We start from the raw sequence: 16,945 nt of genomic DNA, 5'->3' as shown, positions 1-16,945 counted from the left end.
TCTGCAGATCCTCTCATGCTCTGTCAGGTTGGCTGGGGAGCGTCGCTGCACAGCTATTTTCAGGTCTCTCCAGAGATGTTTGATCGGGTTCAAGTCCGGGTTCTGGCTGGGCCAATCAAGGACATTCAGAGACTTGTCCCGAAGCCACTCCTGCATTGTCTTGGCTGTGTGTTTAGGGTTGTTGTCCCGTTGGAAAATGAACCTTTGCCCCAGTCTGAGGTCCTGAGCGCTCTGGAGCAGATTTTCATCAAGGATATCTCTGTACTTTGCTCTGTTCATCTTTCCCTCAATCCTGACTAGTCTCCCAGTCCCTTCTGCTGAAAAACATCCCCACAGCATGATGCTGCCACAACCATGCTTCAACGTAGAGATGGTGCCAGGTTTCCTCCAAACGTGACGCTTGGCATTCAGGCCAAAGAGTTCAATCTTGGTTTCATCAGACCAGAGAATCTTGTTTCTCATGGTCTGAGAGTCCTTTAGGTGCATTTTGGCAAACTCCAAGCGGGCTGTCATGTGTCTTTTACTGAGGAGTGTCTTCCATCTGGCGACTCTACCATAAAGGCCTGATTGGTGGAGTGCTGCAGAGATGGTTGTCCTTCTGGAAGGTTCTCCCATCTCCACAGAAGAACTCTGTAGCTCTGTCAGAGTGACCATCAAGTTCTTGGTCACCTCCCTGACCAAGGCCCTTCTCCCCTCGATTGCTCAGTTTGGCCGGGTGGCCAGCTCTAGGAAGAGTCTTGGTGGTTCCAAACTTCTTCTATTTAAGAATGATGGAGGCCACTGTTTTCTTGGGGACCTTTAATAATGCAGAAATGTTTTGGTACCCTTCCCCAGATCTGTGCCTCGACATAATCCTGTCTCTGAGCTCTACAGACAATTTCATTCGACCTCATGGCTTGGTTTTTGCTCTGACATGCACTGTCAACTGTGGGACCTTATATAGACAGGTGTGTGCCTTTCCAAATCATGTCAATCAATTGAATTTACCACAGGTTGTAGAAACATCTCAAGGATGATCAATGGAAACAGGATGACCCTGAGCTCAATTTTCAGTCTCATAGCAAAGGGTCTGAATACTTATGTAAATAAGTTATTTCTCTTTTTTATTTTTAATACATTTGCACACATTTCTAAAAACCTATTTTCACTTTGTCATTATGGGGTATTGTGTGTAGATTGATGAGGACATTTTTTTGTTCAATCCATTTTAGAATAAGGCTGTAACGTAACAAAATGTGGGAAAAGGGAAGGTGTCTGAATACTTTCCGAATGCACTGTATATGAGTGACTGTGTCCAACACACCACCAGCTGTTGTTATGTTGGGTACCTATTGACCCCAATTTTTTTTAATTAAATATTCTGTTTTTCTCAATGACATTTATTGCTAAATTAAAGCTTTAAAAAAATACAGGCAGGCACCACATTACTACAAGACAAAACAGCTCAGTCAAGCCTGATGGTCTTGTAAGTATAAAAGCAAAGCTTGTTTTCATATAATAAAAAAAAAGGGAGTGGAATGGGATTAGAGTGGTGTGTGAAGAATTCAATACTTTAACTTGAATGCGGTACAAATCACATTATTGTGGGAGCACCTCCTCTAAGAGTTTGAATTAGGCTGTTTGAGAAGGTTTGAATCCTAAGCAACCTGCATACACATTGTTTTAAGTACAATAGACCAACATAGCTACTGTAGTAGGTCAAAATGGTGTACTGGAAAACCTTGGTAGAAAATGGGTGGAGTAGAGTAGGCATTGTGGTGCTCGTGAATTTCCTTTCTTTTTCGGCTTCAGACCAATGCCTAGTTAAAACATTGTTTTTTGTTTTTAATCCTCCATGTTCCAAACTTTGAAGTTCAAGATTAATTTATTTGCCTTTGACAGCAATTTGTCTGTGTCTTCCTGTGCATTGTGAAGAAGGTGGCTAACACGGTCAAGTTTGGATTATCCAACTTTAGGTTTATAAGACCTTTACCTTCCTGTGGAGGCCGCCATACTATATATGCATGCTATGATCTTCTCACGTCTGAGATATTGCCTCACATGCTGGTCACAAGCAGGAGCTACTATTCTGAAACCAATCAATCTACACACAATTCCCCATAATGACAAAGCAAAAACTGGTTTTTCGAATTTTTTGCCAAATTATAAAAAAATATGAAAAACTGAAAATATCACATTTACATAAGTATTCAGACCCTTTACTCAGTACTTTGTTGAAACAACTTTGGCAGCGATTACAGCATCGAGTCTTCTTGGGTATAACGCTACAAGCTTGGCACTCCTGTATTTGGGGAGTTTCTCCCATTCTTCTCTGCAGATCCTCTCAAGCACAGCTATTTTCAGGTCTCTCCAGAGATGTTTGATCGGGTTCAAGTCCGTACTCTGGCTGGGCCACTCAAGGACATTCAGACTTGTCCCGAAGCCACTCCTGTTTTGTCTTGGCTGTGTGCTTAGGGTCATTGTCCTGTTGGAAGGTGAACCTTCTCCCCAGTCTGAGGTCCTGAACATTCTGGAGCAGGTTTTCATCAAGGATCTTTGCTCCGTTCATCTTTGCCTCGATCCTGACTAGAGTCCCAGTCCCTGCTGCTGAAAAACATCCCCACAGCATGATGCTGCCACCACCATGCTTCACCGTAGGGATGGTGCCAGGTTTCCTCCAGACGTGACACTTGGCATTCAGGCCAAAGAGTCCAATCCTGGTTTCATCAGACCAGAGAATATTGTTTCTCATGGTCTGAGAGTCTTCAGGTGCCTTTTGGCAAACTCCAATTGGGCTGTCATGTGCCTTTTACTGAGGAGTGGCTTCCGTCTGGCCACTCTACCATAAAGGCCTGATTGTTTGAGTGCTGCAGAGATGGTTGTCCTTCTGGAAGGTTCTCCCATCTCCAAAGAGGAACTCTAGAGCTCTTTCAGATTGACCGTCAGGTCAGGTTCTTGTTCACCTCCCTGACCAATTCCCTTCTCCCCCGATTGCTCAGTTTGACCGGGCGGCCAGCTCTAGGAAGAGTCTTGTTGGTTACAAACTTCTTCCATTTTAATAATGGCCACTGTGTTCTTGGGGACCTTCAATGCTGCAGAAATGTTTTAGTATCCTTCCCCAGATCTGTGCCTCGAAACAATCCTGTCTCGGAGCTCTACGGACAATTCCTTCGACCTCATGGTTTGGTTTTTGCTCTGACATGCACTGCCAACTGTGGGACCTTATATAGACAGGTGTGTACCTTTGTCCAATCAATTGAATTTACTACAGGTAGACTCCAATCAAGTTGTAGAAACATCTCAAGGATGATCAATGGAAACAGGATGCACCTGAGCTCCATAGGTCCTCTGTGGAGATGGGAGAACCTTCCAGAAGGACAACCATCTCTGCAGCACTCCACCAATCAGGCCTTTATGGTAGAGTGGCCAGACGGAAGCCACTCCTCAGTAAAAGGCACATGACAGCCTGCTTGGAGTTTCCAAAAGGCACCTAAAGGACTCTCAGACCATGACAAAAAACATTCTCTGGTCTGATGAAACCAAGATTGAACTCTTTGGCCTGAATGCCAAGCGTCACGTCTGGAGGAAACCTGGCACCATCCCTACGGTGATGTGGTAATAAATTAAGATATGCAAGATTTGTTTTATATATTTTTTTTAATAACTGTTTATAATGCAATCGAGGTGAGGGCGTTAGAAATGTCCAATCAATTGCATTTGCCACAGGTTGACTCCAATCAAGTTGTAGAAACATCTCAAGGATGATCAATGGAAACAGGATGCACCTGAGCTCAATTTTGAATGTCATAGCAAAGGGTCTGAATACTTATGTAAATAAGGTATTTCTGCAAAAATGTCTAAAAACCTGTTTTCGCTTTGTCATCATGGGGTATTGTGTGTAGATTGCTGAGGATTATGAAGAAAAAAAATCAATTTTAGAATAAGGCTGTAACATAACAAAATATAGAAAAGTTCAAGGGGTCTGAATACTTTCCGAAGGCACTGTACATTTAGGGTCATACACTTGAGCATATGAGGCTCCCGTCCTCTTTCTCTCTCCCTCTCTGTCTCCCTCTCTCTCCCTCTCTGTCTCCCTCTCTGTCTTCCTCTCTGTCTTCCTCTCTCTCCCTCTCGGTCTCCATCTCTCTCCCTCTCTGTCTCCCTCTCTGTCTTCCTCTCTGTCTTCCTCTCTCTCCCTCTCTCTCCCTCTCTCTCCCTGATGAAGGAGTACACTTGTCTGTTAATGTTAGCATGGGTACAGAGGAAGCCAGATTGATTCTGTAAATCTCCCTCCTCCTGGCACCTCTCTCTCTCTCTCTCTCTCTCTCTCTCTCTCTCTCTCTCTCTCTCTCTCTCTCTCTCTCTCTCTCTCTCTCTCTCTCCCCCTTCAAATTCAATCATTCAAATGCCTTCTTTTTACATCAGAAGTTGTCACAAAGTGCTAAAACAGATACCAAGCCTAAAACCCTAAAAAGCAAGCAATGCAGATGTAGAATCATGGTGGCTAGGAAAAACTCCTTAGAGAGGCAGGAACCTAGGAAGAAACCTAGAGAAGAACCAGGCTCCGAGGGGTGGCCAGTCCTCTTCTGGCTGTGGCAGGTGGAGATTTTCTCTCTCTCTCTCTCTCCCACCTGCTAATCCTCTCTCTGCGTGTAGTTCTCACTGCAGCAGGGTTCACTTAGCTTCCCTGGTCAAAGGGAGGAGGAGGGTGGAGAGGTCAAGAGTTCTCTCATCTATAGCTGAAGTGCTGAACACACAACACAGATTAATTATAAGCCTATTGGAGCGAGGGAGGAAGAGAAGGAACGGGAGGCAGAGAGGTGATGGCCCACTGTGGTTTCACCCAATAGATATGGGAGTTTATCAAAATTCAATTTTTTTGTGGGTCTGTGTAATCTGAGGGAAATGTGTTTCTAATATGGTCATCTCTCTCTCTCCCACTCACTCTTCCTACTCACTCTCCCAATTGGTTCTTTGATTGTGCAGTACTCAAGGCCGTTCTGGTCATTTGAAATCACAGTTTAATCTGAGACAAGACTTCAAAGGGCTGTCTTTAGAGCCCCTCCCCAGTGGAAATGATTTCGATGTAGAAGGAGGGAGTGTTCACGGAAGAAAGATAAATCACATCTATTCAAAACCTATCGTGTATTTTACCTCAACCTTGTTTTAGATCTAAGGCATACTGATGTGACGATGACAGTGTGAGTTAAAACTCGGTGTGAAAAGGCAGGTGAGCTAGAGGAAAGACATCAGTATACAGCAGGCTTCCTGAATTTGTCCCGCAGGGGTTTAATTTGGTATTATTTGGCCCATCAAGTTTTTGTTGGGACATTCAATGTAAATTAAAAGGTAATGTTCTCCAGTTGCGCCGTGATTAGCTTAATGAGTGTTTATAAAGGTGATGATGAACACATTGTCCCCTCTGCTCCCCTTCTTACTAGTAACTGACTTTTTCTCTCGGTAGCTGTAATGTCCTGTAGGTGCCAGGAAAATGAATGGTCGTCAAAAGGGCCAGTGCATTTTGGTGAGCGATGATTTCTCAAAACCTGAGAGTGGGAATGATAAAGACCGAATAATAAAGACTGAATTATAAAGATTGATCTCTGACAAGGACTGGAGCAGAACAAGCCTTGGGGAACCATGACCTGAATTCTGTTCATGGTCAATCTTCAGGGAAAGATTACTTTGAGAGGGATTGTATAGAAGGGTTTTATTTATTTTATTCAGGAGGTAAGGACCGGAATTACTTTGAGAAGGATTGTAGATATCACGTTGTATAATGATTAGGAGAAAGGCTCAGGAATACGTATTAGGGTTTTTATTACTCCACCAAATACAAGGTACGTCATGAATAAACGACAGGGACGAAGCCCAAAACAAACACGTATATATAAATCACAGGGCTGTAACCCAAACAGAAGAGTGAGGTGTAAACCTCTAAATACATACACGGGACGAGACCCTTAATAACAAGAGCACAATACACGGTACTCAGGAGACCAACGGACATGGGGACAATAATGGACAAGGACAATGGGGAACAGAGGGCACATATATACACCTACTTATCAGGGGGAATGGGAACCAGGTGTGCGTAATGAGACAAGACAGTCCGGGGTTGGTGGCAATGAACCAGGTCAGTGACGCCTAGAAGGCCGGTGACGTAGACCTCCGGAACTGGTGAACGGAATGAGCAGCAGTACCGGGGGGATCCGTGACAGAGAGACTGATGAGGTGTGTACAGCCTGCGCAACAAACAAAGCAGAGCTCGTGCCTTTCATTTGACTTTTTTTCAAATCATCGTTAGAGTCGCATCATGCAGCCTTAGAATGTATTAAAAATCATAACATATAGCCCAACATTTGTATCCCAACTAAAGACTGATGACTTTGAGAAGGATTGTAGAGAAGGGTTTTATTCAGGAGGTTAGGACCGGAATGACTTTGAGAAGGATTGGAGAGAAGGGTTTTATTCAGGAGGTTAGGACCGGAATGACTTTGAGAGGGATTGTTGAGAAGGGTTTTATTCAGGAGGTTAGGACCGGAATGACTTTGAGAGGGATTGTTGAGAAGGGTTTTATTCAGGAGGTTAGGACCGGAATGACTTTGAGAGGGATTGTTGAGAAGGGTTTTATTCAGGAGGTTAGGACTGGAATGACGATAATGCAGTAAAAATATTTGTCAAGGTTAAACTTTCTTGTTCAGTTTTCAGTTCTTTTTCAGTTCTTTTGAATCTTTTGAGTTATCTTTGTTACGTTGTTAGGAAATGAACATGTTACGTATTGATTTTTGTGGCCTGAAGCAAAGGAGTTCAACAGAAGGTGGTTGGAGGGCAGTGAGTGCAGAACATGACTATGCTAACTCCCTATGCTATGCTAACTCCCCTTGGGTAATGTTTAAACGTTTCAAATACTGTAGCTAAAGTTCTTCTCATTCGATTCATTCTTTGGCCCTAAGCAACTAGGCTAGTTCTATTATGCATCACCCGGGGCAGAATACCCAGGCTATGTCCCAAATGGCACCCTATTCCCTATGTAGTGTATTACTTTTGACCAGAGACCATAGGGCTGTATAGGGAAAAGGGTGCCATTTGTGACACAGCCCAGTAACTCTGTCTGCTAGAGCTAGTTAGTGACATCTCCTACTCCTCCTCTTTCTCCTCCTCCCCCCTCTTCCTCCTCCTCCTCCTCCTTAGAGCGAGATAGAGAGAACTGAAAAGACGATCACTTACACCCAGCAATGTCTCTGTGTTTGACAAGCTGTAGAATGTCTCTGTGTTTGTCAAGCTGTAGAATGTCTCTGTGTTTGACAAGCTGTAGAAAGAACAAGGTGTATTTAGTGTAATTTGTGCTGTCTTAACTTTTTTACACCTACGTAAACTATGTGTCAGATCCTCCTCCCACTCCTCCTCCTCCTCCTCCTCCTCCCTCCCCCTCCTCCTCCCTCTCCTCCCCCTCCTCCTCCCACTCCTCCTCCTCCTCCCTCCTCCTCCTCCCTCCCCCTCCTCCTCCCTCTCCTCCCACTCCTCCTCCTCCTCCTCCCTCCTCCTCCTCCTCCCTCCCCCTCCTCCTCCCTCTCCTCCCCCTCCTCCTCCCTCCTCCTCCCCCTCCTCCTCCTCCTCCCCCCTCCTCCTCCTCCTCCTCCTCCTCCTCCTCCCACTCCTCCTCCTCCTCCTCCTCCTCCCTCCTCCCTCCTCCTCCTTTAAACACTAAATACAGGTAACAAAACGTTCACTTTCACTCTGGTATACTGACAAGCATAATTGTCAATTGAGAACTTTTATTAGTTTATCATCCATTTTTTTTGCGAATTCTTTATCGAATGGCACCCTCTTCCCTATTTAGTGCACTACTTTTGACCAGAACCTTATGGGCCCATGTAGTGCAGTACTTTTGATCTGGGCCCATAAGGTTCTGGTCAAAAGTAGTGCACTAAATAGGGAAGAGGGTGCCATTTGTCATGTGGCGAGACCCCTACAGGAGCAGGTAGGCTTTACTCACAGCTAAGTGTAGGGGGCTGATGGGAGCTCTGACATCAGAGTCGTTCAGGATGTCTGTCCCTGAGGTTTCCATTAGCTGGGGAAAGACAAGGACGGGCCAGTTTAGACTTGTAACTTATTTACTTTGAAGGTTAGTCTAGTAGCATGTTTCATGTTGTAAATCTCAGTGACCAGCCCCTGCAGACATACTGGGGTGTTGCATTCGTATCTTAAACAAGCTAGTGTGAGGAAAAGAAAAGTAACCAACTGGTACTTACCACATCTAAAGGTGTTTCACTTGCAATCTGGAAAAAGAACATCAAGAGTGACGATGCGGCCACGACAAACATGCAACCACACCTTAAAACCTACTGAATATCAACGTCTGTCCCAAATGGCACCCTATTCCCTATATAGTGCATTACGTTTGACCAGAGCCCTATGGGCCCTACATCCATTTGGGACGCAGACAAAATGGTCTGTGAATGCAGGGCGTCTAGTCCCCTGTGGTTCTGACTCACCAGCTCCAGACAAATACACGATAGGTTTTCCAGTAATGGCGGTGGGGTTATAGTATGGGTAGGCATAAGCTACGGACAACAAACACAATTGCATTTTATCGATGGCAATTTGAATGCACAGAGATACCGTGATGAGATCCTGAGGCCCATTGTTGTGCCATTCGCGTTGCATGAGGCAAATGGTGGTAAAAACAGATACTGACTGGTTTTCTGAGTGAAGATGCTGGAGGAAACAGGTACAAAGGTATCTATATCCACAGTAAAACGAGTCCTATATCGACATAACCTGAAAGGCCGCTCAGCAAGGAAGAAGCCACTGCTCCAAAACCGTCATAAAAAAGCCATACTACGGTTCGCAACTGCACATGGGGACAAAGATGGTACTTTTTGGAGAAATGTCCTCTGGTCTGATGAAACAAAAATAGAACTGTTTGGCCATAATGACCATCGTTATGTTTGGAGGAAAAAGGGGGAACTTGCAAGCCGAAGAACACCATCCCAACCGTGAAGCACAGGGGTGGAAGCATCATGCTGTGGAGGTGCTTTGCTGCAGGAGGGACTGGTGCACTTCACAAAATAGATGGCATCATGAGGAAGGAAAGTTATGTGGATATGTTGAAGCAACATCTCAAGACATCACTCAGGAAGTGAAAGCTTGGGTCTTCCAAATGGAAAATGACCCCAAGCATACTTCCAAAGTTGTGGCAAAATGGCTTAAGGACAACAAAGTCAAGCTATTGGAGTGGCCATCACAAAGGCCTGACCTCAATCCTATAGAAAAAGTGTGGGCAAAACTGAAAAAGCGTGTGCGAGCAAGGAGGCCTACAAACCTGACTCAGTTACACCAGCTCTGTCAAGAGGAATGGGCCAAAATTCACCCAACTTATTGTGGGAAGCTTGTGGAAAGCTACCTGAAATGTTTGACCCAAGTTAAACAATTTAAAGGCAATGCTACCAAATACTAATTGAGTTTATGTAAACTTCTGACCCACTGGGAATGTGATGAAAGAAAGAAAAGCTGAAATAAATCACTCTCTCTAATATTATTCTGACATTTCACATTCTTAAAATAAAGTGGTGATCCTAACTGACCTAAAACAGGGAATGTTTTACTAGGATTAAATGTCAGGAATTGTGAAAAACTGAGTTTAAATGTATTTGGCTATGGTGTATGTAAACTTCCGACTTCAACTGTACATGTTTAAAGTGGCGTTTAAATACAGTAGCCAACAAATTGAAAATACTAAATTCACTACAGTTACATACAGTATATACCAATGAAAGAGACTAGTCTGCTGGCCTTACAGGGTGGATAGGAATATTAGCCCAAGCTGTTTAGGAGGGATATCACACCTGGTACAAATCACTGTCTAGTGGTGTTTTTCCTGCCGGGGGGTGCCCTATACCTTCACCCAGAGGAGAGTAGTTCAAAGTCCGGGTACAGGGGGTGGTTTGGGTCTAAAATGTTTTTGTGAGCCTGCTGAGGGCCCTGACATTAAAGATCTCATCCAAGCCTGTCTGTTTGACTCCAAGTACCTTGCTTGCTGTGGTGATAATCCCTCTCAGCATTTTCTGGCTGACAATGGCATTACCAAAACCAACAAACAATACAAAAGTTAAGATACTCTCAATGAAAGATTTGTAGAACAGAGTCAGTATAGTCCAGTCAACATTAAAAGATCCCAGCTTTCTGAGAAAGTACAGTCTCGGCTGACGCTTTGTGTAGATCAGGTCTGTATATTTACTCCACTGAAGCTTATTGTCCAAGAGGACACCCAGATATTTGTAGTCCTCTACGATCTCTATGTTCTGAACTCTGATAGATGTTGCAGAGGTGGGTGTTGTTCGCTTCCTGAAGTCTATGCACATCTCTTTGGTCTTGTTGGTATTGAGGACCAAGTGTGATTCATCACACCACTCTACAAAGTCATTTAGGACCGGGCCATGGTGTTCCTCGTCACCATGCAACAGGCTGATCAAGGCAGTGTAATCAGCAAACTTGACAAGGTGTCTGTCAGGATGGGAACTAGTACAACTATTTGTTTACAAGATGTACAGGAGTGGGGACAAAACACATCCCTGTGGGGTGTTGGTGGTGCGTATGTCCGACACGTGAGGACCCACCTTGACCCGCTGTGACCTCGGCTCAGGAAGTCTAACAGTCACAAAACCAGCCCCCCATCTAAGGAGAGGTCCCTAATCATTTACATTACATTTTAGTCATTTAGCAGACGCTCTTATCCAGAGCGACTTACAGGAGCAATTAGGGTTAAGTGCCTTGCTCAAGGGCACATTTACGTCATTTAGCAGACGCTCTTATCAAGAGCGACTCACAAATTGGTGGATTCACCCTATAGCCAGTGGGATAACCACTTTACAATTTTTTGGGGGGGGGAGAAGGATTACTTTATCCTATCCCAGGTATTCCTTAAAGAGGTGGGGTTTCAAATGTCTCCGGAAGGTGGTGAGTGACTCCGCTGTCCTGGCGTCGTGAGGGAGCTTGTTCCACCATTGGGGTGCCAGAGCAGCGAACAGTTTTGACTGGGCTGAGCGGGAACTATGCTTCCGCAGAGGAAGGGAGCCAGCAGGCCTAATGAGTCTCTGTGCCAGAATGGAAGGCTGGATTGTGTTGAAGGCAGAAGAAAAGTCAATAAACAGAACCCTGACATGGGATTTAGCGCCCTCTAGATGTCTATAGACCATGTTGAGGAGAGGAAGAATGGCATCATCAACTCCTCTGCTGGGCTGATAGGCAAACTGAAACGGGTCGAGGAACTTCTGGGTGGCGCTGAGGATACGACTTTATGGGTAGGAAACACAGTGGCCCAACACATGAACAGGCCCACCCTCTGAGATTATTTGTTAAAATGTTCTCTCTTTCTCTCTCTCTCTCTCTCTCTCTCTCTCTCTCTCTCTCTCTTTCTTTCTCTCTCTCTCTCACCCCTTCCTTCCCTCTATAATGCTCTCTCTCTCTCTCTCTCTCTCTCACCCCTTCCTTCCCTCTATAATGCTCTCTCTCTCTCACCCCATCCTTCCCTCCATCCTCAGAAGTAAACTCAGAGATCGTCCATGTTCCGTCCGTGCTCCATGGTGTCATAGGGAAGTCCCTCCTCCTCTCCGTGGAGACTTACTTCCGATTGGAGGACGTTGAGATCCAGGGCAGCTGGTACCAGACCCGGCCGGGGGGCCCCAAAACCCTCCTGGTGACATTCCACAACCACACAGCCATCATGGTGGCCTCGATGAGACACAGGAACCGCTACGGCTTCCAGCCCCCCAACGCCTCTCTCCTGATCCCCAGGCTGGACGAGGCGGCGGAGGGGGACTATCACCTGGACCTGGACATTCAGCTCCCCCAGAGACAGGAGCTCGTCAGGGCCGAGAGGACTGTCCACGTCACCGTAGATGGTGAGTTAGTGGACACCAGAGAATCTTATCTGTCAGACTGTATAGTCCTTTATAGATTTATTAAAGCAATATAAAAGACGTATTAAGAGGGTAAGAAATATGTTTATTTTTGCCTTGATCAAATCAAATCAAATTGTAATTGTCACATGCGCCGAATACAACAGGTGTAGACCTTACAGTGAAATGCTTACTTACAAGCCCATAACCAACAATGCAGTTCAAGAAATAGAGTTAAGAAAATATTTACTAAATAAACTAAAGTAAAAAATAAAATAAAAAGCAACACAATCAAATAACGAGGTTAATTCAGTAACTAGGTTCATTCAGTAACTAGGATCCTTCAGTAACTAGGTTCATTCAGTAACTATGATCCTTCAGTAACTAGGTTCATTCAGTAACTAGGTTAATTCAGTAACTAGGTTCATTCAGTATCTAGAATCCTTTAGTAACTAGGTTCATTCAGTAACTAGGATCCTTCAGTAACTAGGTTAATTCAGTAACTAGGTTCATTCAGTAACTAGGATCCTTCAGTAACTAGGTTCATTCAGTAATTAGGTTCATTCAGTAACTAGGTTCATTCAGTAACTAGGTTCATTCAGTAACTAGGTTCATTCAGTATCTAGAATCCTTTAGTAACTAGGTTCATTCAGTAACTAGGATCCTTCAGTAACTAGGTTCCTTCAGTAACTAGGTTTATTAAGTAACTAGGTTCCTTCAGTAACTAGGATCTTTCAGTAACTAGGTTCCTTCAGTAACTAGGTTCCTTCAGTAACTAGGATCGTTCTGTAACTAGGTTCCTTCAGTAACTAGGATCCTTCAGTAACTAGGTTCCTTCAATAACTAGGTTTATTAAGTAACTAGGTTCCTTCAGTAACTAGGATCCTTCAGTAACTAGGTTCCTTCAGTAAGTAGGTTCCTTCAGTACCTAGGATCCTTCAGTAACTAGGTTCCTTCAGTAACTAGGATCCTTCAGTAACTAGGATCCCTCAGTAACTAGGTTCCTTCAGTAACTAGGTTTATTAAGTAACTAGAAAGATTTGTACTTTTGTGGCTTATTTGGCTGCACTTAATATGTGCCTATCATCATCCTACTGTTTCATCTCTCCCCTTCTCCAGTACCTGTGTCCACCCCAGTTATCCAGAAGGCACCATCTTCTACAGTTGTTGAGGACAAGGAGAACGTGACGTGGACCTGTAGGGTGGAGAACGGAACCAGGGTCCAGTACCAGTGGCTGAGGAACAACATGCCCCTAGATGTTAGTGATCGCCATCAGTTCTCCCAGGACAACTCTACTCTGGTGATAAGCCCTGTGAAGAAGAAGGACATTGGACAGTATCGCTGCCTGGCCAGGAACCACATCAGCCAGAGACAGAGCCACACCCTGGACCTCAGTGTCTTCTGTAAGTACTGTAGGTCTGTCTATAACAGTACATTACTGTAGGTCTGTCTATAACAGCACATTACTGTAGGTCTGTCTATAACAGCACATTACTGTAGGTCTGTCTATAACAGCACATTACTGTAGGTCTGTCTATGTGGTCTGTCTATAACAGCACATTACTGTAGGTCTGTCTATAACAGCACATTACTGTAGGTCTGTCTATAACTGAACATTACTGTAGGTCTGTCTATAACAGCACATTACTGTAGGTCTGTCTATAACAGCACATTACTGTAGGTCTGTCTATAACTGAACATTACTGTAGGTCTGTCTATAACAGCACATTACTGTAGGTCTGTCTATAACAGCACATTACTGTAGGTCTGTCTATAACTGAACATTACTGTAGGTCTGTCTATAACTGAACATTACTGTAGGTCTGTCTATAACAGCACATTACTGTAGGTCTGTCTATAACAGCACATTACTGTAGGTCTGTCTATAACTGAACATTACTGTAGGTCTGTCTATAACAGCACATTACTGTAGTTCTACAACTGCGTCTCATACAACTACGTCTCATACAACATGGGTCACAATAGAACATAATGTTTGCTATTCATGAGCTAGTCACTGCAGAATACATGTAAACATTTGTAAATAAGAGCCTGGGGAAGGAACTTAATGACACAATTTCCTGCACTGTATTTTCCACATTTTACAGAAGTGTAAAGACTTCCATCCTCTTGGTATTCTATGAGTAATACCAGTATGTAAATTCAAAACATAAGAGAGCTCAGTGAGGTCGGAAAACAGAAGTGGCTGAAATTTGCATGGGAGTCTATGTCTGACAGAGGTCCACTGTTCTATGGCGATACTATCATGTCAGTACTGCAGTATCTCTACCGTGACTCTGTTAGGTTAAGGAAACCAGGCTGGTTGTGGCAGGTTTGGAGGTTAGCCTATATGGGAGGATACTTTTGACATAAGTCCCATACATGTATGGCGTTTCTTCAGGCTAACACTCTGATAATACAAATAAATCAAAATACAGTAATTGCCACCTGTTTGGCTAAAGGAAGTGAGAAGACCTGGACCAACACAGTCGTGGCTAAATCTACCACTAGTCCCTGTAGCAGTGAAACCACTATATGTCTTGTAACCTGATTTGTAGTGGCGAAGAGCCAAAAGCAGCCTCACAATAGGACGACATGTTTGGTCAGTTAATGACATTCTGAATTATTGATAACAAAACAATTTATCCTAGCTGCCAAAGGATCCTAGATTTCCACAGTACCAATAGAGTTTGAAGTCGATCATAAAACTATGTTCCCAGAGTGCCGGTTTGTGACAATATGAACCACTCTGATATCTCCCAGATGGCCCCTACAACCTGGCTGTGAAGTCTGACCATGGTCTGCGGACTGGGGAGGTCTTCACAGTGAACCCTGGTGAGCTGGTGTTCTTCGACTGTCAGGCCGACTCCAACCCTCCCAACAGCTGTATGTGGATCTCCAAGACCAACAACGCCACTGAGGTCATCACTGTGGGACTGCGCCTGGAGGTCACCTCCTACAAGCTAGCCCAGGCTGAGGAGTTCCTGTGTAGGGCCTTTAACAACGTGACCCAGAAGCAGGACGAGACCCAGTTCACCCTGGTGGTGGCCAGCCTGGGGACAGGTGGGTAAAGTTGGGCTGGGCTACTAGCCTAGGGTGCTGGAGGGAGCGTAGGAGGGACTGGGAACACACACACACAGCCCTGGGGTGCTGGCATAGCGTAGGTGGAACTGGGAATCAGGTCTGGATACACACTGTGCACCTTATCATGCCATGAGGTACCAAGGTGAAGACCACAAAGAAGAGAAGATGAGGCATAATGTCAAAGGGACAAATGTAACCTACATTTGAAACCTAAATAGTTTGTAAAGTATGACTTGTCTAAATATGAGCAGTAACCTTGCTTGCAGAGAGTCCAAATGAAAGGTACCTTTAGAACAGAGCCAGTTAATCCATCCACACAAGGTGAATCATAAATATTGTATTTCTCCTTAGTTGCCAAGTGCCGGTCACTCAGGCCTGTGTAAAAGTCCACTGGCTCTATGGGAGAGTAAACAGAGAAAAATAACAGCTGGTCTCATTGTTGACAATGTTTTACTGCATGTATGGAGTTTCTATGCGTAGGTGGTTTCAGTCTCCAAATTGAAAAAGATACACATCATCTTGGCTACTGTATAGCAAATGACGCTGTAAATATATATATCCTATTGACAATTATCTAAAAAGTCAATGAGCAAACTAAACACACTAACTGTCCACCAAGTCTGGGTTGACAGGTTTACTCTCACCTTGGACTCTCTTCTCAAATGAGTAGAATGTAGTCACTAAACCTTCAGGGCCTGTTTCCCAGTCACAGATTATGTCTAGTCCTGGACTAACAAGCATTCTCAATAGATATTCTCCATTGAAAGAGCTTCTTAGTCCAGGACTGGGCTTAATCTGTGTCTGGGAACCGGCCCTGTTTAAAGTTTTGAAATGTGACTCTGAATGAAATAATAATAACTTTATTTATAGAATGCTTTTCGATAACCGTTTAACAAAGTGCTTCTCATCAAGTGCATAATAAAAAATTAATAAAAGTACTACAGAAGATACAGAGACAGAACAATGGAGAAGGAAAACAAAATAGCTATATTAAATCATACATTAGAAGTTTGTTTTATAAAAGTGGGTTTTCAGGAGGGGTTTTAATAGAGGCACTTATTCTGCAAGAGGTTATGGTTATTCTCTTTTATTTGTAGGAAAGGAGAGATATGTCCAGGAGAGCAGATCATTCTCTCCTCTAGCTGGCATCACTCTGTCCTGTCTGTTCATCATTAGCTGTATGTTACTGATCTACTTCAGAAGGAGCTGTCATCATCCCAGGAGAGGTAAATGTTATGGTTATCTTCATAATGACTTAGGGTGATAGCAGCAACTGTAACCACAGTAGACACTAGACACTACTGTAGACACTAGACACTACTGTAGACACTAGACACTACTGTAGACACTAGACACTACTGTAGACACTAGGCACTACTGTAGACACTAGGCACTACTGTAGACACTAGACACTACTGTAGACACTAGACACTACTGTAGACACTAGGCACTACTGTAGACACTAGGCACTACTGTAGACACTAGGCACTACTGTAGACACTAGACACTACTGTAGACACTAGACACTACTGTAGACACTAGGCACTACTGTAGACACTAGGCACTACTGTAGACACTAGACACTACTGTAGACACTAGACACTAGACACTACAGTAGACACTAGACACTACTGTAGACACTAGATTTTGAAGTTTGTTAACTATACAGTACATGCCAATCATCTGCCAATGTTACAGTATGTCAAACTCAAACAGCATCTGTGGCAAAATTACATGTTTATCTGAGGAAAAGGCATTCAACTTAACAAAGGCCGAACACTTGCCTGTAAAATAGAAATAGTTGTTGTTATTAAAGAGTGAAAGATGTAGTATTAAAACATCTACTGTTTATTTTACAGTTCTCATGAACATCTATAGCAGGTAAGACCCTTACTGATCAGTGCTTACACACGAATAAAGATAACCTCTGTCTAGGTAGCCTAACTACAGTAAATGGGTTAAATTACAATTGCTTTGC

General features: G+C 43.9%; 1 protein-coding gene and 1 long non-coding RNA gene across 2 annotated transcripts; one reads left to right on the top strand and one right to left on the bottom strand.

The window, feature by feature from the left end:
• Positions 1-7,915: 7,915 nt before the first annotated feature.
• On the bottom strand, positions 7,916-8,489 carry LOC121562624. The gene is made up of 3 exons (XR_005999588.1): positions 8,478-8,489; positions 8,235-8,261; positions 7,916-8,053 (listed from the first exon to the last, which is right to left on the bottom strand). It is a non-coding gene; the product is annotated as an uncharacterized LOC121562624 (long non-coding RNA).
• Positions 8,490-11,165: 2,676 nt separating this feature from the next.
• On the top strand, positions 11,166-14,954 carry LOC121562622 (HEPACAM family member 2-like). The gene is made up of 4 exons (XM_045217253.1): positions 11,166-11,259; positions 11,526-11,885; positions 13,002-13,286; positions 14,647-14,954. The coding sequence occupies exons 1-4, from the start codon at positions 11,166-11,168 to the stop codon at positions 14,952-14,954; spliced, it is 1,047 nt and encodes a 348-aa protein (XP_045073188.1).
• The last annotated feature ends 1,991 nt before the right edge of the window (positions 14,955-16,945 follow it).

The sequence above is a fragment of the Coregonus clupeaformis genome, unplaced genomic scaffold (genome assembly GCF_020615455.1).
Source record: "Coregonus clupeaformis isolate EN_2021a unplaced genomic scaffold, ASM2061545v1 scaf0982, whole genome shotgun sequence".
Taxonomy (NCBI): Eukaryota; Metazoa; Chordata; class Actinopteri; order Salmoniformes; family Salmonidae; genus Coregonus; species Coregonus clupeaformis.
This window is presented reverse-complemented; position numbering and strand designations above follow the sequence as displayed.

Bases quoted from the DNA above. Each gene is read 5' to 3' on its own strand.
- LOC121562622 (XM_045217253.1), top strand. From the start codon at position 11,166: ATGTCTATAGACCATGTTGAGGAGAGGAAGAATGGCATCATCAACTCC. The intron at 11,260-11,525 runs GTGGCGCTGAGG...CTCCATCCTCAG, and splicing joins ACGGGTCGAGGAACTTCTGG to AAGTAAACTCAGAGATCGTC. The intron at 11,886-13,001 runs GTGAGTTAGTGG...CCCCTTCTCCAG, and splicing joins TGTCCACGTCACCGTAGATG to TACCTGTGTCCACCCCAGTT.